We start from the raw sequence: 24832 nt of genomic DNA, 5'->3' as shown, positions 1-24832 counted from the left end.
AAGGGGCCCTGCAACACTTTTTGAGCATGGTCAGAAAACGCTGCGAATTGGTAGTCGAGGGTTCATGAACATGTGAGCGAAACATTATAGCGCAGCATGTGGCCTGGAATATACAATTGATGCTCAAAGTCAGCTAGAAATCGCTCTCTCCTCTCTCGACAAATGATGCCATAAATCCAAATGACCGCACCATAAACCGTCCACGGGAATTGGCTGATTTGAGCATCGTGAGCTGCATAGTTACTGCGGCCACCGCGGGATGGCGCGACATGCCCACACACTCACGCACGATTACACTGAAAGTAAGCCACGCGTTTGAAGAAAAAAAAAGAAAAGGAAGTGCTCTAGGTCGTGACGCGCCCATAATCTTACTTCTTTCCCCCATGCCGTCCTTCCCTGCTTAGCTTCCAGCTTGCTCGTTGGGTTGAGATAAGAGAGAAAGCGATTTTATAGTATGTGACAAACCTTTGTAACTCCGCTTGTACTTGACAGATTCTAAAAATTTTTGCGGCAGTTGATTCGTGAGGCAATCAACTCCTTTAATGAGGCCATTCCATGATTACCTGGAAAAGTGCTGCAGGGCTCCTTTGACACTTTCCTGCCTGCGCCTATACCTATCGATAGCAGGCTATCAGTGGTTTTCAACTTCAAATTTTGCCGTGCGAGAAGCGCTTACGGACAACTAACATCATCCATCGTATAAAACAGACACTATTTTTCTGATTTCGCTTCTTTGTTTATTTTTTGTGCCGCGGAGCGAGTTTTGAAGTGCCACTTAACTCGAAAGGGCCGAGCGCTCGTAGCTTCAAACATGGCTTCGACATCGCGCACACCTGCCTCTCGGAAGCAGCAAATTTCGGTGGATTCCGACGAGTCTGTGTCAGAATTTCTTTATGATTGCAGCAGTGCAGACTCGTAAGATGATTTTGACTCATCAGACTGCAGCACAGACATCAAGTATGTCAAACAGCCGCGGAACGTCAACACGTATCCGCCGGTAAGCTTTGTTTTTATCTCCGAATCGAGTCAACGCTGCCCTGCTCCGTTTGGAAGATATCCGGTGTGTTATAAAGGTCACCATTCTTATCTGGAGGGTGTCAACATCGTTTGGGCGGGACCACTTGCAGGCAGCTGCTTGAGTGGAGTTTAGCGCAAGAAAACCTCGGCATTGCGCTCCGTAGTGCCGTGTGACGTTTCATCAGAACCAACGATTTCTTCATACCGTTCTTTACTTGAGAAATAATCGCCGAGATGTGCAGCAGCATTTATAAATATGCATGGATGCATACTCTTGAGCGAAACATGCTGCGCAAACCTGTGCTTCACCGCATCACGTAACTGCATTGCACGGTGTCACGGTAGCCACTAGGTCTAACATTTTCATTTGTATCTAAATAACGTCTCCTGATAGAATGCTTATATTTTCAGGGATATTGGATATGGCATTTTTGGTCAAAACATACAATTCGAAATTTTTTTGTGTTCAGTTGGCACACTACAGCATTGATGATTTACAGAGTGTTCTCATTTTAGGTAAAAATTTTCCTATCAAAGTTTTTTTCTCATAAAATTGTTTAGAAATATTTGCTTAAATTTAATACCTTTAGAAAGCACATTCCTTTTTCTACAAATTCATGTCATATAGTATCAATAACTTCGTGCGGCAGTAGGAAAATTGTTTGCTAGAGTACCCAAAAATGGCCCATTTTCCCACGGACAGGAAAGCGTTAACTAACGAGCCACACATAGAACCACACTTATGCTGGCAAGTGTAAGTGTGGTTGTAGAGATAAAAATGCATTGGTGGGGACTGTCGTAGCAGGGTCAGTATGAGAGAAGGGATTGGCTCAAGCATGCGTACAATATGCCGGGTGCTGCCTTGCATGAGTGTTTGAAGAAAATAAAACATAAGTAGATGACCGTCGATAGAGACCAGAAAGGAAATATCAAATACTTTTTCAGTCTTTTCAACATTGCAGATGTGTGCTTTTAGTTTATGTAACTGAAGATTACTAAATGCACTACTACAGAGAACATTCTTATGAATAAGAAATTAGCTATGTGCTGAGCCCGCTTGCTTAGTTGCTGATGACAACACTGCAGAGGAGAGAGCAAGCAATTTCAGACTGCTTTTGACATGAGATTGTAAATTCCCTGCTGCATGAAGTGCAGTATTATTCAGCTTACATATTCACAGGAGTGTCATCTACGGATGAATATTTTCTTAATATGTTTAAAAAGCGTTTCCGGGCCGTTTTAAGCAAAGCTGTGCCACAATGAGGACAAAATTTTCTACTGATAAGGTGAGCCCAGCGCTTACAGAAAAAAATATACATACGTAAGCATTTATTTGGTGTAAACCATTTTCAAAGGTGCTAAAAACTTATTTTTACTAGTATTCTTCCACTGGAAGTAGCTCCCCGTGTTTTGCAATACACACCTTGTTCAGCCCTAACGAAAATGTCAAGGCCACGTCCGATTTCAGTTCAAGCAGCTGCTTAAGTCAAAAGCACCCTCAGAGTTTTCTGTGAACATGTGAATACCATGACAGCTGCATGGAATATCCCCGTATTCTGTATCACTGGTAAATAGGAGAGTTTCTGAAATAATTCTGTGTCCAGTGAGCAACTGTAACCATTGATGCAAGCACTGCAGATGTGTTGGTTTTCTTCATAGTTTTGGAAGAAGTGTTTAGGATTTAGGCATGAAGTAAGGAGAGCTTAGGAAATGCCCTAGCCAACCCCGTTGCCTTGGAGAATATGTGACGGAAGTGATGTTATCTTTCCACAAATGATTACTGGGACTGCTGGGCCAAATGTACACATTTCCATATCAAGCAGGCCCAAGAAACTCTCATTCCTCGAGGATTTTTGGAAGATGGAAAACTAGTTTTTGCCCTGGGCTTTTCTCACAGCACATTTCATTTGCAACAAGCTGTGTTTGCAGTGTGGTGCGTGAGCTTACAAATAGTGTTTTTGGTCTGTTAGCTGTGATTGTGAGCATCAGTGAGCCAGCGAGCAATACATGTACTCTTGTGCCATTGCGGTGCGGGTCTTCGTCGTCATCTTCAACGGGCCATGGGTTGGGGTGTGTCTGCATCATTGAAACTTTTAACAGAAATTTTTAAGTCACATTCTGATAGGTGTCAGCAGTGCTCACGGTCAGCAACTCGTTGCTTGTACTTATCTACCGTGGACGAGCTCATTGGAGAAGTGAAGGAACATGGCCCACCAAGATGGCTGCCTTTCCGACGTCAAAAATCTTAGTCAGGGCCTCATCTGTTTTTTTTTTTTTCACTCTATGATTTCTTGTGACAAGTTAAAGCATTCTTCACTTTGCTGTGGTTGCTAGACTACAACTGATCGAAAATTCACATTTTCCCAACTTGTATGAGCCTTTGTGCTGATCAGTCAGAATTTTTTTAAACTTTATTTTTCAGAGGAAAGCAAAGTACAAATTTTCAGTGCTTGAGGGAGACCTGCTGACTCTGCTGAATGTTTATAATGCATTCCTCAAAGTAAGTATGTTGTACAGATAAGAAATATAACAGCTAACACAGAATACAGTGGTTGTTCACAAAGAAAAATGAACCATCATGTTGCCATTTTTCTCAACGTCAACCTCACAGCCATGATAGTCCACTGGCTATGGCCTTTTGCTGCTGATCATGGATTTGATCTCAGCTGCAGTAGCTGTATTATGATGGGGATGAATTGCAAGAATGTTTGTGTACGTAGATTTAGGTGCACGCTGAAGAACCCCTGCCAGCTCCATAATATACAGTGTGCCTCATAAATTGATCACGGGTTTGGCATACGGTCATTTTTTTTTAAAGTCAGCATTTGTAACACCACATTCCCAATGTGTTTGAGGGGGTATACTAAAAGCAAGGATAACGCTACACGATATACAAACGGCAACATGCCGTTTTGTTTGCATGGAAAGGTTTGGAAGCGGGAGTGACTCAAGTGCCCTATGGTCCCCACTTATTTGCTTCATTTCATGACCCAAAGTATTTATGTACAAGTTGATAAAAACTTTCTTGTAACACTGTAGGAAAGTTGACGAACTGATTTCATCATGGACATTGTCCTGACACTTTTGTTTGCCAACTTAGAGGCAAACAGCAGATCAGATCATGATACCCAAAATATAAACCCCTCGTAACTTCAGATGTCCATTGAACATGTGACCACATTCGTCACAATTCTTTTTTCTGATGCACTCATGTTAGCATGCAGCAACCATTTTCAATGCTTATGAAATAGCCTTTGCATAAGGCCGACTGCAACAAAATTTCTGGCCACATAAAAGTTTGTTTTTGGATGCAGTGTATGTTAGAGCCACTTTTATGCAACATTTTACATTTGTAATGCATGTCACTACATTACATAAGGCTCAAAGTAGGTTTTAATACTAAAACTGAAGAAAAAAAAAACTAATTACGTCTGGCAGAATGATGCTTAATATATAATGAAAATTCTTGAAGGCAATGAGCTCGAACATCGTATTCACTAACATCCAGACGCTTAAAGGCTGCTATAAGAAAATCACACTATTATGGCTTAAAAGCTAGAAGTAAAAACATTTCGCAACTAAAATTCACATTGCATCACAACTCTCCCCTTAGCAGCTGGCCCTATTAAATCTAGGTGCAATAGGTGCCACTAAAATGTCCTATAATCCACCGCTAGAGGGCAGGTGGTTTTCTATGCAAGGCTTCGCTGCCATGTTACATACCTTAGTTCAAGGAGATGCTACATCACAGTAGTGAGGAATTGACGATCCTCAAGGCTTGACTTTGTAAATGTTCTATAGTTTTATGTTCTATAAATGTAATGTGTAAAACAAGTTTCCCCAAACTGAGATGCAGTATTGCAAGTGGCAGTGTATAAATGCATAATAAACTTGATAATAAGGTTGATGTAAAGTTTGTTACCTGTGCACTAAGCAAAAATTCTTCAGGTCAGAATTTAGCCAGTTTAATTACTGTTTACACATTCACATTGGTGACTCAAAGATTGTGTGACCAAGTTGGTCGCAAATGTTCTAGCACGCTCAAGTGGTCACTGCTTTCTCAATGGGCTTGTTCAATATAGCAGTCGCATGACTATACAAAATCATTGAGCAACTGACCCAAAACGGTTTCTTTTAGAGTGACAGTGACCATTCACCACTGCTTGAAATCGCTTCCTTTGTGACTTCAGTGTGCTAGAACATTTGCCACATCCGAGAGTTGCCGATGTGAATGATCCTTTATTACAAGTAGTGGCGATATCAGCATATAACATAAATGATGTATTGATAAACAGCGAGAGAGATCACGCTCTCCAAGAAATTAATGTATGCTTAAAATCCAGTTATGTAAAAGTGTGGATTTCTTTGATTTGTCTGCAATTTTTTAGAATATGCAGCACCTTTCTCAATTTGACTGACAGAGTAGGGTGTATCACCTGCACTATGCTTTTCAGTCAATTTTGTGCAGAGCAAGTTAAACACTAGTTTTGCTTGTTCCCATTACCTTTGGTATTAGACATGGCACAGGACCAGTTTATTTGTGGTGTCCCACAAGTAACTAATAATAGTATTGTAGAAAGGCAAGGTCAGGCGTTAGCGGAGCCACGTTTCATACTACCAAAATCAGAAAGCATAATCTCCTGCTTTGGTTACAGCATTCATAAAAAGTGAGCGACAGACTTCCAGCCCTGGGTAGTTCTGAAGACCAGACACCAATTGCTTGCAATATGCTAAACTGCTCTAGATTTATCAGCTCTCTCACGGGTTACATCTTTGATGAAAAAACTATTATAATACATTTACATCCTTGTACACCACATCAATGCATTGCGATAGGATGCTATGCTAAAGACTATTGGGATATTTATCCAGTGTGTGCGTTGCATTTTTGCAAAGGCTTTGCACAACAGACTGAGGTTGTCCAGTTTCATATTTATCATTTTTAAAGGGCCGCTAGATGTGTACATGATGCACTGTACTCATACACAAGTGCAGTGCATCATGCTCGTCGCCATGCACAGTACTTTGAGGGGAGATTCACAATGTATGGGTTACTATATTAAACAATTTAAAGGCCAACTTTGGCGATTTTTCGAGGTCGATGGATCTCGGTGAAATTCGCTGGGTACGTTCCTTTGCACGTTTCCGTCATTTATGCCAAATTACAGGCTTGAGACATGTGCAGATTGTTTGCAAATGAATTTTAAAGATTGTCTGCAAACGCCCTCCTGGCTTCCCACAAATATTGGCAACATTGCGTCTGTGATGTCAGTGTTGGCAAGGCGGCGGAAGTGACGCAGCCGAGGGCACCGCTAACTTCGGCGCTTAGGCCGCTACAGCGAGCGTCTGCTGTGCACAAGGCGACAGACAGCGTTGGTTTGGCCGGCGCTTCGCTGGACGTCCCGGCTGTCACAGTTTTCATACTCCGCGCCGGCGTGACCGGCATGCCCTGCACGACTTCCGGTTCGTTCGTAACGTCTACGTCATACGTAGACAGTACACTCGGTTGGGTTTCGGTTTCGGTGTTGCACTTTTTTGCTTATTTAAAATTATTCTCCAATTTGCAGAGTATTTCTGCTATCGGGCCCGTAACAGGAGTGTCTCAGGAACATAAAAGCACCATTACTTTGACATGGCCAAAAAATCGCCGGAGTTTGTCTTTAAGCAGGCCCACAGAGTCATTTTTAGATGCGAAGTATCTTAAGGCGGAGCTCAATCCGGTGGTGGTGGTGGTGTGCGGCGTGACCACCCTTACTGCGCATGCGCATACCCTCTCCTCTTTCCCTCTCCCCTCCCCCTTCCCTCTCCCTTTTCACTCTTCCTCTGAAACGCGAGCTCGACATGCCGAAATTCTCTCCTGCGCAACGCCGCGATGAGCTCGAGCGCATGCGCGTCCCCTCCCCTTCTCACTCCTCTCCTACGCTGCCCCCCTCTCGCCTGCCTGTCGACGGCGTTCCCCGCTCGCCCTGTGAGAATTAACGGCCAGGCTAGATGGAAGATACGACGCGCGTAGCGTCCCTCTTCGCGTTCCACGACACGAGGTCGGTAGCATGCCCAACGAACGCCAACGGAACGCTATCGTGCAAGTGCTCCGGCTTCGCATCGCCTCATGGTCCCCTTTAGCGGGAGATGGTGTGATTTTTTTCAAGAGTCACTGGTCTGGTTTATTCTGCATATCAACAAAACTGGATAAAAAGCCAAGGCTTACCTTTGTGAAATTGTACTATATTTTGCCCATCATGTGCCATTCCCTTAGCAAATACAAAGCCTACAAAAGTGGCCACACCACAAATTTTTTTTGTTAGCATTCAGGAGCTGCAGCTCCGCAATCCAGCACTTGCAAAACTGTACTACTGCCAGTCTTTTTTCAGATTTACATTCTTTCTTAACAGATCATTTACTATTTGTGCGTCCCTGTTTTGGACATCTACAGATAAATTGCTGGTTTTGCAGTGTAACGTAGCCAGTGCAACACTAGCAGGAGTACTGGGATCAGCTTGTGAAGCCCTTGGTGCACCTCTACTTCCAGTATAGTGCAAAAGCAGCAACTGTCCCTTAGCATGGCAGCTGTTTCTATGGAGGTAAATTTGTGCACAGGAACAGTATTGAAGCAATGCATTACGCTCAATTTTACGCTCGTCTTATCCAGCTGATCCCATTGACGACGTGGGCAGACCATCGCCCTGACCACTGGCCAACTGCGAAAACTATGAAAAAAAAAAAAAAAAAAAGTATCGCTATAAAATACTGGCCTAGATCACTTCTTGGTTTAGCCAATATACTGAATATATTGGCAAGTCTCGAACTTAACGCCTGGGGTTTTTTTTCCAGAAAAATAAAGACAAGCAGTGGTGCGGCCAAATGTACCTGAACTACAATGGTCTTGTGAGAGCTACTGAAATCAGAAATCAGTTGCGGAAGTTGCTGCAGAAACATCAAGTACCCCTTCTCTCTTGTGAAGGTGCGTTAAATTCACATTTGCACAGCTGTAGCTTTGATTTCATTAAACATTTCTAACTGCAGGAGATACAGACTTGGTGTGCAGATGTATTGTAGCAGGGCATTTTGCCAATGCTGCATACCTACATTATTCTGGAGAATATCGCACTGTCTGTGGAGATCATCCACTGGCCATACACCCCACGTCTGTGCTGTACACACAGAAACAGCCCAAGTGGTGAGGACTCTCAAACTTTTTTTTCTTGCTGCTCGTTTTCCAATCATTTTGGTTTTTCAGGGTTGTGTTTGGAGAGCTCATCTACACCAGCAGGGAGTTCATGAGGAATGTCACTGTGGTTGAGTCATCATGGCTGTATGAGCTTGCACCAGGGTTTTATCAATATGGCACAGTACGCAGAATTTCATAACACATTTTTTTTTATTTACAACTGTACAACTGTTCACACTGTTTCCCATTGTGTTGCAGGACACAGATGCTGGAAGAGGAAGCATATTATGAAGTGCACAACACAAACGGTCACTTTATTTGTTCAGGTCCAAGAGGTGTGCTAATACCAAAGCATAAAACAAAAGAAAAAAACGCTACACTATTGTATGCATAATGTGCATTTGACGCATTTATCACAGAAACATCTTACCAAACACCGGAGCCACTAGAATCACCAGATCTGGAATTTACGAGAGGAAGTTTGGCCGAATCCGAATGCCAGTCACTGAAATAAAGTTTTAGAAGCTGCTGAAAACGTGTAAGCTGACGCATGGATGCTTGCAAACTTCATCAGAAAATAAAATCAAATAACCAAGTAACTCATTATTGGGCAATTTACTAAGTACTCCTAGATACCAATCACAGAGACTAAGCTGTCTGAAAACATTACTTTTTAATATTTAATAGCAAAGCGATCATACAGAAGAATTGGGATCTAGCAGATTTGGGATCTAGCTTTTCTGGCCACTACATATTATTGGTGCAGCTTTGAATTTATTTCAAAAACTTTGTACTAGTTCATCCTTATCACATTAGAACAGGTTTGCTTAGCAGCATTGTCTCACCAAGCAAAAACAAGTTTCACATAGTGTAATTAGCAAAAGTATTCTAAAATCTCATTAATTAAAAGTTATGCTATACAGTCCCTTTCTCAACAGAGATTTACGTTTGCACATTATCTTCAAGCTAGATGGCATGATCAACAAAGCTGTCTTCCAGGATCAGTAAATGCTTAGTGTATGTGGGTGTGCATGTATGCACACACATGTGGCATTTTCTTTGCAAGCACAAGTTTGAAAATATTGGCATCAATGCATGAGTACAATCAGCAGTGGCATGACAAAAGCAGAATGATGCAAAACGCTGCTGTTAACGGAAGTATAGCTGGCGTCACTGCACTTGAGATGTGTTGGCCATTTCACTAGTTGTCAACAAAACTACCGTAAAATACCGAGCAAGTGCCCCCCTGCTGTGAAATATAATCCAACATGATTTGGACAGGGGCTCGGTCACGGATCAAAATTCAAGGTGGCGGCAGAAGAACCGCGCGTGCTTTCAGTGAAATGCTTCATTGAATACGCACGCATTCACTATTGTTATTCGCCCTAGTCGGGCAAATAAAAACAGTGAATAAAACAGTGAAAATGACGGGAGGGGAGGGCGCTTGCTCAGTCATTGGCGCATATTTCAAATCTCCCGAAAAAGGGAGGGGGGCGCTTGCTCGGGATTTCATGGCAGAGTAAGGCAGTACTTCATTTTTAAGTTGACAAAAATCAAGGTATCTCTGGCACAGGCTTCACATGTGATTTTGCAATGAAGTGCATTTAAAATTACACATTATAGTTATTTAACTAAATGAGATGTAACCGATCATAATTACTTCCTTCAAAAACTAATTAGCTTCTAAGGGCATTAACTGTCAACATTGTTACAATGCTTGCACCTCAGCACCCTGCAAAGCAGAACTTTGCAGTTGCCATGGCTTGGAGAAGGTGCTCAATATAGGTAGGGCCACTGATAAGATGGCCACCATAATCCAACCATGGCTGTATCAGCTCAATTAGTCGGCCAACATCCAGCACTATGATGAAACAATGAATGTCCGGGTTTGCCTGTCAAAACATACAGAACCACGAGGCTGCTTATTGCATGACTGTGACAACAGTTCCTGCCAAATTCAAGTACTCAAGCCTGTGTTGCCTGTTGTACTTCCATGCCAATAACGTAACTGATTACATGTACATAATTTGCTGCATACAGGTCTACTACTGGGCGTGAAGATTATGTAGTTTCAAGAACATTGAGCCAGCAAGGAGACTGAACGAACTGGACAATGAGGACGACGGTACATAAAGCAACTTCTCCAAACCATAGCAATTGCAACATTGCATGCTTTGTAGGTTCCCGGGCATAAGTATCGCAAAAATGTAGCCACAATTCTGTGTATAAGGTGTTCATATACATTACAACACCCATCTCCATAGCATGCACACTGAGTTGTTTTCAGAGTTGCTACTGATGTTTGAAAAAGAAGCAAAGCTAAAGAAGATGACCCCAATGCTAATCAACGTACTGGCTCAGAACTGCTGAGAAACAGGCTGAGCCTCTTTAAAAAGGAGTTATTAATGAGTAACCATGTTACTGTATCACTGCTGACGCAAGAATAAACTGCAGTATATAGCTCAAGCGGATTCTTGGCCTGGCCCGCTACAACATCCCCATTCTATTTTTACTTAGTAAATTATCTCTCATAACTCCAGCTCCTTTGAGGGGAAAGAGAGGTGCTGCCACGCAGGGCAAAATAAAGGAAGTTGTTACGAATGTTCTTGTGGCTAATGCATAGTGCAGAAAGGTGCTGGCCAAATGAGACAATTGCACATACTTTTGATATTCCAAACGTTTCCTGCAAATTCACTTGCACAATTTATACTTTAACATTAAATCAACTTTTCTGATGCATGCTCACAAGTTTATTAGAGTAGCATAAATGTTGGTAGAACCAACAGAGCTGTGCATTAGGTGCGACAGCTGTGCACCAGTATCTAAACGAACATTGCAATGCAGCTTGTTGGCGTGGCATGTTGGAGTGCTGTGTCTATGTTCATGTGCCTTTCTTGTGCCCTCGTTGCAATAGTATGCTAAGGTACAATAAAAAATGCTGGCATGTTTGAAAACGGTGCGTCTGCTGTGATTTTCTCTGCCCTCCCTAAGTGCCCACATGATCATACATGGTAAAGCCCTCATTTTTTGGCCGCAACCCGGTTAATTTGGATGATCCGAACAGCGCGCGCCACGCACGAAGCACCGTGAACGTGCTATCAAAAAGAGCAAAAATGCAGACAGCATCCAACAGAAACAAACTGGCGCAACCCGCATCACCATAGTGATCAGCAGGAACCATATGGTTATTACAAGAAAGCCAGAACACGTAGAGCCTATTTGCATTTACCACCACATTGGTTGTGTGCCTTCACAACTGATGCAATGCTCAGTAGTTTTGTTTTGACTCTGTGGCGTGCTATGTCACAGACACTGTGATGGACGGACAATCTGCCAGCCAGCTCACTGGTAAAAAAACACTGCCATGTGCACCAGGTAAAAGGAAGAGAAGGGGAAGGGAGCATGTCTTTGATGATGACGCGGGTCTCCAATCTGGCTAAATTGCACAGGAAGTGACAGCTTACGCAATGCTTTTTGTAAAATAGTAACAGGATCTGTAGATTCATGCAGTTAGTAAAGGTGTAGCAGGCATTTGTTTATTTTCTTGACGTCATCAATAATTTAATCATTCAGATATTTTTTTCCAGTCCTGTGAAATCTGAATCAACTAGCTTTTACTGTAGCAGTCCACAGTATCTATGAAAAAAAAAAAAAGAAGGTCCATTGCATGACAATCATTGAGTACGTCGCATCATAACAAACAACAAAGCGCAGCTTTACCTCTGTCAGGAATAAATATAAATGCCTACTGCACATTCCCACTTGCACTCATACCTGCAACAATCGCTATGTTCCTCCTGAAAGCATGTACGATGCCAGAAGCCCAATGTTATGTGCACAAGACTGGCACGGTATACTCACATTGCTTCCGAATACCAGCTGAAGGTGTGGTCAAACGTGGACTAGATTCGAGTGGTATGAATAGAGGAGCCTTTGACATCTGCCGACTTCCCTGCTCATCTTCCTTAGTGGTACTGGGACCAGCACAGCTTGCGCTATGAAAAGCAAAATTCGGCACACAGTTTGTACAGCCTTACCTTCTTGCAACGAAACAGTGGTAGAGGTACTTGCCTTTCTTTTGGTGCCTTTAATGGCACAGCAGGCATGCTAGAGTCCTCGGTAGCACCTTCAGAAGAGTTTTCCTCGTGCTTGCGCTTTGTACCCCGAACACGGTGTGACAAGTAGCATTTGTTTCCCCTTGGGCACTTTTTGTTGGTAGCATACTCGGGACAAATAAGGATGTGCTGCTTTTTGCACTGAAATGAAAACACAGGGCAGCACAGCGAGTGTACAGTAGTAAATAGGTCCATCTTCTGGAAGGTTAGCTCTCATTTCTAGAAGCACATAAGTTCACTTCATGAAATTGCAGTTTTGTTCCAAAAGCCTTCTTGCACTGAACACGATACACCTGCAATGTCAAAACTGCCAGAAGAAAACAGCATATTAAGCTTCCAAAGGTGCGTGTTTGTTGCCAACACTTTGTGATCGCTGAAACTTTTCAAATGGCTTGTTGAGATACTGCTAGACGTATTCATAAGGCAGGTACTAAAGTGTTGCCTTAAAGGCCACTAAAGACATACTAGCTATAGTGAGAGACCATGCCAACATGCATAAAGTTGCCAAAGCCAGAGAATCTTGTCCTCAACAAAAACACACAGGACAGCTGCTGTTCGTACTTTTGTGCCTGCTTTCAGGGAGCACAGGAGAAAAGATGGACACCACCAGTTTCTTTAGAGAAGACAAGAAGAGCGGGAAATGCAGACTTCTTATTCCTGCGCATGTCGGAACCTGCCTTTTTTATGTTTCTGTGCTGCTCTCTGCCACTCACCATGTTTGGGTAGTGTGCTGGAGCACTTGCATGGTGATGTGTGTGTGCGTGCCTATGTTAGGTGTTCGATGGTTATGCATTTCCTCGATCTCAAGTATTTATTTCTGGCTTTTCCAGGGCAGCGTGTCGTTCTTAACTTCTTAATTGAAATTTTTCGCCTAGCTTTGTTGCTTCAAAACTTGGTTAATTAACCTTGCATAATTGAGCAGAACATTAAAAAATAGTACGGCTTACTCCATCAAATTGTCTGTACCAGCCAAGCAGTCTGCAAAGATATTTGGCATTTTGTGCAGCATAAAGTCAGGAAACATGTGCCTTCTTTTGGAAAATGCATTGAGGGTGTTCTCTGTGCTGGAGGACTTGAACGCATACGTCAACAGTCCACGGAATGTTCCAAGTTATGGAGACAGTGAAGCAAGAGTTTCGCCATCTGCGCTCTCATGAGATGTTCAATGAACTGTTTGAAGAGACTGCCCAAGCTGAAACCACCAAAATCCCAATGGCGCACAGCAAAAATGGAAGCTGCACCAATGACGCTCCAGTATTTCTTTATTTTCAATGATTGATGCAGCTCTAACGGGCATCGAGAGGTGGTTTAATCCAGACTCCAAGGGGATTGTGATGTAGAGGGCATTTTAACTTGTCCTTCTGCATAGGCCATCACAAGCAGATGTGAATGTGATCCAATGATACAAAAGCATCGATATAGGTTAAGTGTCTCGCTTGCGCTTGTTACGCGAAGAACACAACAGCCTCAAATCCATCGACGGAGTGGCAGCGGTACTCTGAAACATGCACACGTCCATCTGACAGTATGTTAAGGAAATAGAGACCGTTGTCAGGATCATCTCGGTGACGCCAGTCTCTTCCTGTGAAGCGGAGCGATCGTTCAGTGCCTTGAGAAGGCTGAAGAGCATGGCTGCATAGTGTGATGGGGAAGGAATGCCTGAACTGCATGGTCCTGGCACATTTCATCAAGACATTGTAGATTTCATATAAAGTTGCAAGAGTTAATCAAAAAATTCCTCAGTGCGTGCAAGAAAACTTGCTCTCATTTTTTGGACCCTCTGAAAACATCAAAAAGCTAGGAAGCCTAAGGACATTGCTAGCTGAATGCCTTTATTGACCTCCTAGGTGGTCGTTAACTCATAATGTACAAAATATTTCTTATTCAATTTTTTTTTAATGCTTGTTTAACTTGCAGTATGTACCTGTGTGCAAAACCCCTCAGCGATGTAAGACTATTAAAACTGCAACTGCCGTCTGACCAGTTTTCCTGCAACTAGGTGTGAAACCAGACAGACAGACAATGAACTTTATTTGATCCTGAGGAGCTTTCGCGGGAACCCCTATCGGGGACCCGCGGAAGCCGCTGGCCGCGTCCAAGTCGGGGCTGGGACACCGTGATGTTCCGCCCTTTCTTGGGCCCTCTGGATTGCCTGGATTTGTGCCTGGAGCGATGGGCTCCGGAGTGCCTCTTCCCTGCTTGTTTTTTTTTGTTTTTTTTTTCAAAGCACGATTTAGATATTTATAAAATTAAAAAATAAAACCTATATTTATAAAAAACAAAATGGCCACCATGGCAAGGTGCATGTCTTCCCTTGTGATTTTTCTGTATTTATGCCACTGTGCATCTGTATAGCATTTACCACTTAAAAATAAAAGATTAGAACTAGCTTTGTGAAATGCAATGTCTGCATTCCACATCAATTATACCTTCGAAAATCGCCTCACCTTGATTCCATCAGCACAGTATCCACGTACAGCAAAGTCTTTACACACTGCTGCCTTTGAGCTGACTTTGACATGTCGATACGGACAAGGGTCATTGGTACATCGCCCTTTCAAAAAGAAGGAACAAACGGGCATCTTCTCTGGTGCAATCTTGTGGGAAAATGGGCAGTCAGACACTCTGCAGGTTCCACGCAGAAATCTGTAAGGAAATCATAAGTGGTGAATGGACCTAGTATTGCTTTTTCCACTTTTATGACTAGTACACTGCAATCTTCGAACTCTGTGGAGTTGTGAATTTGTCGATAATACAAGAACAAAAAATAAAGAGAAAGTGAGCCTAGAGCAGCTGGCACAGACAATAGCACCAGGGAGGAAAAAAGAGGCTAGGAACGGGCAAGACTGCATTGTAAACAAGCAGAAGGCTCGAGCTGCGAAGCCATCAGACCCTTATGTACAATGCACTGTTAAGGTTCTGGTGCTTCCGCTGGAAGCCATTCCTGCCACGGCCTGTAATGAGGCCACCCGCCCAGTGCAGTTGCTGAGGTTGCCTGCTGTGAAGCTATGGCAGAGGGCAGTTCCAGGACTGGGGTTGATGCCGGCTGAACAGCACTTGCGGCATTGCCATCACTGATACCCGAATCTAAGACAGGGGCACCAGACCCTGGCTGCAAAAGTGCATCTTTGGGTCAAGGAAAGAAGATGACCTTTAATGGCTCGTTTTTATTTTTTAAAACACAATATTTATGAGAACTAACAGACAATAAGGGTCAAGGACTACCAGAGGTGCTGCCAGCTGCCGAGGTACTCAATTGACATGGACAGGTGTTGGAAAATGGTATTGCAGTGTGTGTAGCCGACCGCCAAGTTGCAAGAATGGGTGCCTCACTCACCTCCAACGAGAACCGCAACGACAAGATCGTGCGGCACCATCTGGTTGACGCATTTCCTTTCAACTTGTATAAGATAAACCTACATTTTTTTTACTGTCATATTTCAAGTATCCTTTCTAGTCTCGCTACACAACCTGACAATCTAATCACCACATTATTAAAAGACAAGCATGATTCTCAGAACTGTCCGAACCAAATTCGCCATGCAGTTAAAAGGTCAGCTCAGATACCCTGAAGCACAAGATATACATATGTCAATTGCCACTCATTTAAAAACTAGTGAATATTCAGCATCTACATCCTGAAAATTAATGCCCATATACAGGGTATGTTTTTTTTATACTAACATGATTTTTCAAAAATATTACTATAGAGCATATACAACAAATTTAATGACTGAGCAGAAGGACTTCAAGAGGCATACATTACGTACATTGCGAATCAATATACATAACTGACTATTTCACAAAATTTCACAAAGAAGCATTATAACTTTTTTACATTAGTGCACTTCTTGCGATATACAAAGTTCACTTGGCGATTTCACTTGGTAAAAGTTGGAAACTAGCACCAATTTTGAGATAAACACTGTCAAGCCTGTGGTAAAATGAAGTACTGTTCCACCTGAGCTTTTTAACAAAAATTCCTTTTTTTAAAGGAACAAAACTGTCATCCACCCATTTATAGCATGAAGCTACAAAGAAAATCCAAGGGTGGTTGCTCTACCGTCGGAGCTAATCAGAAGGCTAGCAGACCACAGTGTGAGCATTAATTAATTTACAGCTCAGAGCATGCAGACCGTGAATATGGCAAATCAGTTCTACAGAAGCCTGCAAGGTGGAGGAAGGCTCATGAAAGGGAAAAGCTGTCAGCCACACAGTGTCTGTATGCTTCGAGTTTATCTTAAAACGCTTTTTACTGCGCTAGAAACACAAGACGAAAAGGCAACACGTGCGCAGACTCATAACTGACAACAGTTGCGAGTCTGCACACATGTTCTCTTCTCGTCTTCTGTTGTCGTGTTTCTAGCGCAGTAAAAACCATTTTAAGAAGAACTTATACCAACTAGTCCAATTTGGTGGACTACTGCTTTGAGTTGAATGGCTTGTGCAAAATATGGTGACATATTTCACGAAACTTGTCGATATTAAGATTTCATTCCAAGCAGATACGATTTTTGAAGTCACCAGTTACAATTTATCGAATGAAATTTGTGCTACAAAGATAATCAGCAAAGCTTTGTAATATAACCATAGATTTCTCTTGTAATTCAGGTACACTTAAGAGTGATCCAGCTCAAGAAGAAGAATTGCCTGTGCTCAATGCCACAGACAATTTTTCTTTTAAATCTGTTAATAAAATAACTTTTAAAAGCACCTCATATATGCAGAGCCCGCATTTTCCTGTTTTGAAGTTTTGAAAACATTTGCCGAACATACAAACACACACCCTCCCCTCAAGAGATACACAAAACAATACCGACTCCTACAGCAAGACAAACACTATTTGCACACTCACTCACAGGTGTAAGCTGTAATGTATGCCTAAGATGCATACACTTAACCTGTCATTTAACCCTTTGTGTGACAGTGGGACACATACGTCCTGCTTTCCCGTCTGCAGAAAAAATTTTCTCCCACATCGCCCGTTGCAATTACAGCAACGCTATGTCACCCATATCTTACCCAAGTTTTCGTAACCTCGAGGAAAATTCTTTTACCACGCTTTCGAAGGGCGGAAGTAGAGTTACAATGGCGCTGAATTTCAAAAAATTTTTTATGATAGCTTCTGAATAGCTTCTTCAGATGAAAAAGATAGAAAGAACCTACCATTCTAAATGCCAGATAATTTACTTTTTTCTGGTTTTTCAGAGAGGCGATTTTAGCTTCCAGACGTCACGTGTTTTTGTAAATTTGCACAATAACTTGACCGGTAAATCCATCGAAACACAATCCCCTGCAAAACTGCCATGCTCATCCCTCAGTGTAATTGTGGATATTGGTGCGTGGAAATATTTTTCTTGATATCATATGCCTTCTAAAAAGGAGGCACATATTCAGGGACAACAGCCGTACTAGACAATTTTAATAGCCAAAGCAACGACAGGCAAATAGACAAAAAAAATTGTTGGTGCATGTGGTGAAGTAAGCTTTACAGGAACTGACCACAGTACTAGGATGATGGCCCACAAGAGACGCACGTGCAGGTAGTGTTCTACTGCTGGAAATGAGGTCCGCACAACTTTCCTCAGTACAACTCGAGAACTGACACTCTGTGCCACTTGCTTCGGCTGCTTCATCGCAAATACCCATTCATGAAATCACGAGATGGTGCCTTTATGAGTCAGTGGGACAGCGTTTTCCCACTTTTTGAAACACTCATGAGTCAGTGGGACATATAATTCCCACTTTTTTTTTAGTAAACTACTGGCTTGATTTTGATGAAATTTGTTTTATACTACTTCTTTGTAGTTTATATCAATATACCCATAGCCGGTTTTTATATCATCACGTCAAACATATAGGCAAACCTACAAAGGGTTAACATAGTACACCATTCCTTTAATCATAAGACCAAAGTGAATAAAAATTGATAACCTATTTGACAAGTCACAACATCACCATTTGAACTTCACTGCTTTCGTGGCACTAGCTCACGTCAAGGAAAAGTTGTTTTGCACGCTAAAGATAGCTGTATCACGCATTTTATGTGCCCAAAACTTGTGCCCATGAGTTGCACAATCAAAGGGCAATCTTCAGCCACATGTTGACAGCGAAAAGTTTCCACTGGCTAAAAACTGAAAAATATTCAGACCTCAAAGAGAAGCTTGCAGATATTGTTAAGCAACTCTGTGTGGACAGTGCTTGTCGCGGTAACTGCCTTTATGGGGAGACCCTACTTCAGAAACACGTTTTTTGTTTTTGAGCATATCGTTATTAAACTTTCACAGCTTATGTATTTTTATGCACCGATTTCAAGCATGCAATTATTGTTCTAATACAATATGTAGCTTTGACACTATTAAACAGTTCTTGTATTGTTAGGAGCAAGATTTATTTCTAAATTGTGAGAGTTATAAAGCAAATCCGCATATCAAAATAACCTGGAATGGATACTGCGTTCAGTAAAACAAGAATGGACGTTCTAAACCCAAATGAACAAAAGTTGTGGTACATTGAGCATTTGCAAGTGAGCGATGTCAAGCTGGGTCAAACTGGGATCAAGCTGGGAATGTTCAACATACCATAACTTTTGTTCATATGGGCTACAATATTTGGCTGAGCTGTTCATAGTAGTTGCTTACTGTTCGTAGAATATGTTTTTTCTAGAGCTGTGCGAATAGCAAAATTTTGGGTGCGAAGCGAATTCGAATATTGAAGTGTGAGTGCGAATCGAATCAAATATTTTTCGAATATTTCTCGAATATTTCTCGAATATCTTTCGAATACTTCGAAGCGAAATTGCAGAAAAAAAAGTTAGAGAGGATTCCTAAGCATATTCTTATGAAATAGCAACATGAAAGTGTTTCTTTTCGCTAGGTTGATGAAGCGCTGGCAGGGTGTTTCATAGTTGTCTTATCAAGAATGAGGCAACATAGAGGCTTGTATTTATGTACATGATTTGGTGCAGCCAAAGTGTTGCAGACAACACTTTACACGTGATAGGCAAAGCTGCCATTTCCTCAGCCTCTCCTCCTCTTTCAACTTCTATGGAAGCCCTATTGATGTGTTGATGTGACGGACAAGGGTGTGCTCCCTTCAAGTCCAGAGTTCCAAATCTGCCTCGTAGACGTTGATATATAAGAACATGTGAAATTTTGGATGCTGAAAAGCTTCGGCTTACAATTTTTCGGACTTCCTGCCCAAATTTCAGGTCCAAAACAGCATTAATTGAGCCCCTGCCTCTGCCACATCTTTCATCTCCATGTTGGAACCATCGTTTTCTTGAGTTAATACGTTTGCGACCAGAGCGGAGCTTGAAAGGCAGCTTTGCCGCAATACTGTGGTGTGATCAGGTGAAGCATATTAAAAATTCTAGGGACCACCTCTAATTTGATGTTGACTGTGTCTTGGCTAAGTTCAACAGTAACAGAGCTTGAAAGGCAGCTTTGCCGCAATACCGGGGTGTGATGAGGTGAAGCATACTGAAAATCTAGGAACCACTTCCAATCTGACGTTGACTGTCTTGGCAGAGTTCAACCGTAACAGAGCTTGATAAGCAGCTTTGCCGCAATACTGTGGTGTGATCAGGTGAAGCATATTAAAAATTCTAGGGACCACTTTTAATTTGACGTTGACTGTGTCTTGGCTAAGTTCAACCGTAACAGAGCTTGAAAGGCAGCTTTGCCGCAATACCAGGGTGTGATGAGGTGAAGCATATTGAAAATCTAGGGACCACTTTCAATCTGACGTTGACTGTCTCTTGGCCAAGTTCGACCGTAACGGAGTTTGAAAGGCAGCTTTGCCGCAATACGAGAGTGTGATGAGGTGAAGCATATTGAAAATCTGAAGGGGTCACTTTCAATTGGACGTTGACTGTATTTGTTTTTGGGAAGTTCGAATAGTTCGAATAGTAAAATTCTAGTGCGAATCGAATCGAATAGCAAACACTATTCGAAAAATATTCGAAATTTCGAATATTCGCCACCCCTAGTTTTTTCATCAAGTCCAAGGGGCGGTTCAGGACCTATTTAAACCATGCCACAGCACGTTGCATTTGTAGAAGAGACCTTGCATAACAGATACCAGCATACCTGGTACTTGTTTCAGCTCACCTTGTGCAAACAGCCACTTTTTCGGGGTCATGAATGTAAGCACATTTGTCACCCTTATTGCAGCGGCCAAACCGATTGAAGAACATACAATACGATTTCTGCTTCAGCTTCTGGCTGCTGTCAACATTGCGTACCCTGTGAATACTGCGGTTAACAGTACGACTGGAAAAGAAAAAAAAGGCAGAGGTATCAACAACTAGCCAACAGAGGATATGCGAGATGACTCAACTTGAGGTATGTCCTTGTCTCCGCAGATGGCGTCTGTGAAAGCACTCCTGGTTTCCGTTCAATATAGGTCTTTCCACCTACGTCGATTCGAGTTCGGCCATTTGTCTGCTCTGAATTGCACAGCGGCTGTGAGATGCGCCGAAGCACTTTCCCAGCTGCATCCATCATGTAGACAGATCCTCGCACTGCTAGTACTCGCTCATGACGAGGGAATGCTGTGAAGTAGAGAAATATCCTATTCAGGCACAAATTATAATGAACTATTGAGGAATGCGTCAAATTACTAATAATTTATTACAATGCAATGAACGCCTGATTGCAAGATATATAGTGTGGTAGGAATTTGCTTTTGTACATACTCTAGCAAGCCGTGATAATTACGAAATAATGAAATATCCATTTCCTGCACAGTTGATCATACTGCAAATTTGCAATAGTATAATTGAATCACTGACAAGTACATGCAGAAGTCGATTATTGCCTGCAAGCATCAAGAGAATTGACAAAGTAACATTATTGCGCAATTAGTGCCGCTACAGCATGTCCAGCATCTCATCATACATGGTACTCCCTCTGAAGAGTTTATCACCTTTAATACGCATCACATTTCAAGTTAAATTAACAAAAATTGAGCAGGGGGGGGGGGGTAGCATTCTACTAAAGCTTAACGTCTGTTGCCTTTTCTTTCTCAGCACTGGTCACAGCCCACAAAAACAAACAAAAATGTGTCCACAGTGCCTCAACGAAATATGTTAAGGAAAAAGAAAGAAAAGAAAGTCCCAGCCAGTATTAAATCTCTAAAAAAAAACATACTTCACCTTTGCGAGAAACAGGGCTACATGAGAGGGATCTCTTAAATGTTCTAGAAAGTTTGTTTCTTGAAGCTTTGTATGTAATATTCCCAATCTTGATGTAGTGTGCTTGGGATGAACCTGCACTGGAAGTAGGCTTGCTGCAATAAGGAAAATGAAACAGAAGATGAGTATGCAACAAAGCTAGAGGCACATCACAATATGGCTTTTAATCTTGAAATGATACATTACCCAGAGATTTTCCTTCTCTGACCATGGAAGTAATGGGTGGTTGAGTATGACGGAGGCCAAGACTGCTTCCCTTTAGATGCAGCCGCACAGTTTCCTGAATGGCAATGTCAGAAAGCTAGGTATAACATCAAAAAATATAAGCTTTTCATGTTTAGTTGACTGCTCATGAATTGGAGACATTACATGAAAGACATAGGAAAACTGCCACTCATTACAAAAGTTCATCCACCATGACAATTTGTAAAAACACTGCTGCACATGCATGAGAAAGGTATTTTCCAACAAAAATACCTTTGACCATATACTAGCAGAACAAACTACAGTCTCCATTCAAAAGCCTTGCACATTTGTAACAGAAACCTGTGGGAATTGGTCTAAACGAAGCTTTAATGAGCCAGCATGACAAAATGGTGCATCGCAGTAAACACTGCCAATTTTCAGCTACAAACGTTTCCTTTAACCTGCTCTACTTGCAACACTCAGTCACGTGCTTCATCTGCAGGGGTAGCAGGAAAGCAATAAGAAAGGCATTTAGAGGTAACACCTTTCAGTGAACAGACCTGATGTGTGGACAACTATAGAGTAAGTCATGGAAAAATATGCTGAAGGTTCCTTGCTAATGCAGGGAAGGAGTGTTCAGGAACTGTACTGTGGGAAAAAGCTTTCATCCAAAAAATAGAGCCTCACATGGATAGCAACAGACTTGTGGGTTTTTCAAACGACTTGTGCTCGATACAGAGCAATGAGAAAAATCAAATAAGATTAGTAGTTTCCCTTTATCATCAATTAGAGAAGTCCCATAAAGGGGTTGTCAACCACCTCTTGGGCTTGGTGAGAAAACGCATCCAGCTCGGTCAAATCTTGCAGTCATATGCGGCAAGAAGAGTTTAGAAGCGGAGAGCGAAGTTGCCATTTTCTTAGGCACTCTCTTTTCATACAGAGGCATGTGCCCACACTCTTTGTAGCTGCTGGCACCTTCAGTTTGACGTTGAACAGTAGATAGCATGGCACTGACCAATAGCCAACATAAATCGAAAACGGCGTTTGTATCAGATGTGCTTCTTGCCATGAGGTGCTGCCACATGTTAACAGCGTGCTCCATAGTCTGCTAACGCTACAGAGTAGCCACATCCACGCCCGCAGGAATTGTAACAGGAGAGAGCGATCAAGTTTTATCACGCACACTCAAAGTCATGACGTGCGCTGACGTAACTTCTTTTCCCCGTGCCGTCCCTCCCTGCTTAGCTTCCAACACACTCGTTGGGATGAGAAAAGAAAGAGCTTAAAGCGTGTGAAAAATCTGTAACTCTGCACATTCTTGACGGATTCAAGAAATTTTTTGTGGCAATCAATTCGTGAGGCAATAAACTCCGATATTCAGGTCATTCGATGATTACTTGAAAAAGTAGTTCAGGACCCCTTTAACTATGGTAATTGAACCAACAGTCTCAGTGTTCATTAACACACACTGCCTGAAAAACTTGTTCCTTCAACCCACATGGCAAGAAACAAGGTCCCCAATTCTAGTGCTCGAGGCCAATTCACTAGGTTCACTTGTGTGACATGGCAAGCCTAATTGAATCTGCTGAGCACTGTAACAGTGGTATTTTAGCTAACATTACTGTGTTTAATGGGCATTACTGCGCTTAACATAACAATGAGGCAATCTGTGTCCCAAGATATAGCACTAAAGAATTTCATTTTAAACTCGTGAAAATGAAAAACAACCCTGGTTCCAATAATGCAGAACATGCGGACCTTACAAACACGAAATATCAGCATGAAAGTAAGTTTTTCAAGGAACAAAACATACCATACTGAGATCGAAGTGGCCTCTGCTGAGAAGTTCTTGACCTATTTACATTGTTCACCTTGTACTTTTTCACAATGCGTTTGGCACCAATACAAGTGAGGTTTGAACTTGGACTCTTGAGTGGTGTAGCAACTTTTGATTTGTTTCGAACAAGTTTATAAGTTGACGAAAGCTGTCGCGGTGTTCTCCCAGTGGAGCCAGTTGGTAGTGTCACAGTACGTGTATCAAGCAGTCCGCTTCCATTCGTTGTATTCTTCCTACAATACACATATTTCCCAGCAGCTGATGCTTGCCGCACAGACCCATAATGTGCTGGGGGCGTGTTGGTGCCAATAGCTAATGAGGTACCTTGAGCTGTTTTCGGAAACACTCCTGTGGACTTCTGCACTGGCTTCTGAGTAGAGGTGGTTCCAGGGTGAAGTTTCTTCAATGTGTATCTACTCTTGTGCACAACTGTTGACAAAGATCGCCTCCTCGTAGTTTGCGGTGAGGTCCTGTGTACAGTGGGTGCATTATATGTCACGCGAGTTTGCGGTAGGGTCCTGTGCACAGTGGGAGCTTTATAAGTCGCGCTAGTTTGCGGTGGGGTCCTCTGTACAGTAGGCGCGTAAGCCGTGCGAGAACACAGATTGCCAACGTTTCCAACACAGGTAGTACTGGGTGCACCAGCACCATGCACACTGGCAAAGTTTCTTGGCGAGCTCACGATGCTCCGGGCCTGAGAGTCATGTGCGTTGACTTTTGTGTAGCGGTTGGAAGCTCTCATTTGTGCACCTCCACGTGGTTTTGACATACGTTGATGGCGATCGATCAAACCTGGAAGTAGGAAGCAAAGTGAGGCTACAGAAAGGTCCACGCTTTTTTACGTCCTTTATTAATCTCTGGTTGGACACTAAACAGCCGCTGTTCAGTGTTTCGATGACGCTTACGTGAGAGATAAGAGATTTCGTCTTGCAAAGCCTTCTTCTCACGATCCGAGCTTCTATTGGCCATCTTCTCGGTGTGTCGCTAAGCAGTCCTATCTAAAAGCCAAAATGAACGTGCAAGTTATACGAATTAGTTTTAGAGAACGACAAGAGCGGATGCGGCCCGTCAAATATTACACACATGCTACTCACCTAATCGACCCAACACTCCCAGAACAAGAACGTCAGCTTTTTCTTTAACTCGGGGCAGTGCTCTCAGGCAAAGTCATTGCAACGCTAATAACAGCGAAATGACAACACTAATGCAACCAACCATTACACGCAGTACAATTTCACCAACCTGCCAGGTAGTGACGGTTCTGCAGCTGCTCGCTGCCTCAGACCGCTCAGACTACTCAGACGCTACGCGCC

General features: G+C 42.5%; 2 protein-coding genes across 6 annotated transcripts in view; one reads left to right on the top strand and one right to left on the bottom strand.

The window, feature by feature from the left end:
- Nucleotides 1–8720, top strand: part of LOC119376720 (probable ATP-dependent RNA helicase DHX35) — a 21649-nt gene extending 12929 nt beyond the window's left edge. For 2 of the 4 annotated variants that reach the window (XM_037646463.2, XM_037646469.2), the window contains exons 15-19: nt 3440–3517; nt 7849–7978; nt 8041–8194; nt 8255–8366; nt 8444–8720. In XM_037646463.2, the coding sequence (XP_037502391.1) occupies nt 3440–3517; nt 7849–7978; nt 8041–8194; nt 8255–8366; nt 8444–8476 (507 nt within the window). In that variant the 3' untranslated portion in view covers nt 8477–8720. Of the gene's footprint in view, nt 1–3439; nt 3518–7848; nt 7979–8040; nt 8195–8254; nt 8367–8443 lie in introns of those variants that run through there. The other 2 variants (XM_049411095.1, XM_049411105.1) reach the window with 2 other exon arrangements.
- Nucleotides 8610–24832, bottom strand: LOC119376737 (zinc finger CCCH domain-containing protein 3). Of its 2 annotated transcripts, none has more exons than XM_049411115.1 (10): nt 24614–24832; nt 24425–24517; nt 23496–24311; nt 21683–21776; nt 21458–21591; nt 20641–20854; nt 20412–20573; nt 14748–14946; nt 12047–12441; nt 8610–11821 (listed from the first exon to the last, which is right to left on the bottom strand). In XM_049411115.1, the coding sequence occupies exons 2-9, from the start codon at nt 24486–24488 to the stop codon at nt 12181–12183; spliced, it is 1944 nt and encodes a 647-aa protein (XP_049267072.1). In that variant the 5' UTR covers nt 24489–24517; nt 24614–24832; the 3' UTR covers nt 8610–11821; nt 12047–12180. The 2 variants fall into 2 exon arrangements, with proteins under 2 accessions (XP_049267072.1, XP_049267069.1); XM_049411112.1 differs by having other exon boundaries at nt 8610–8690; nt 24614–24831.

Source organism: Rhipicephalus sanguineus, chromosome 1 (genome assembly GCF_013339695.2).
Source record: "Rhipicephalus sanguineus isolate Rsan-2018 chromosome 1, BIME_Rsan_1.4, whole genome shotgun sequence".
Taxonomy (NCBI): Eukaryota; Metazoa; Arthropoda; class Arachnida; order Ixodida; family Ixodidae; genus Rhipicephalus; species Rhipicephalus sanguineus.
The sequence above is the reverse complement of the archived record's forward strand: the minus strand, read 5'-3'. Positions and strand labels throughout refer to the sequence as shown.

Excerpts from the sequence above, each read along its gene's own strand:
- LOC119376737 (XM_049411115.1), bottom strand. The coding sequence starts at position 24,488 with ATGGCCAATAGAAGCTCGGATCGTGAGAAGAAGGCTTTGCAAGACGAA. Across the intron at positions 20,574-20,640 it reads GAGACAAGGACATACCTCAA|TCGTACTGTTAACCGCAGTA; the intron begins GTTGAGTCATCT and ends TTTCTTTTCCAG. Across the intron at positions 12,442-14,747 it reads ACTGTGCTGATGGAATCAAG|TGCAAAAAGCAGCACATCCT; the intron begins GTGAGGCGATTT and ends TTTTCATTTCAG.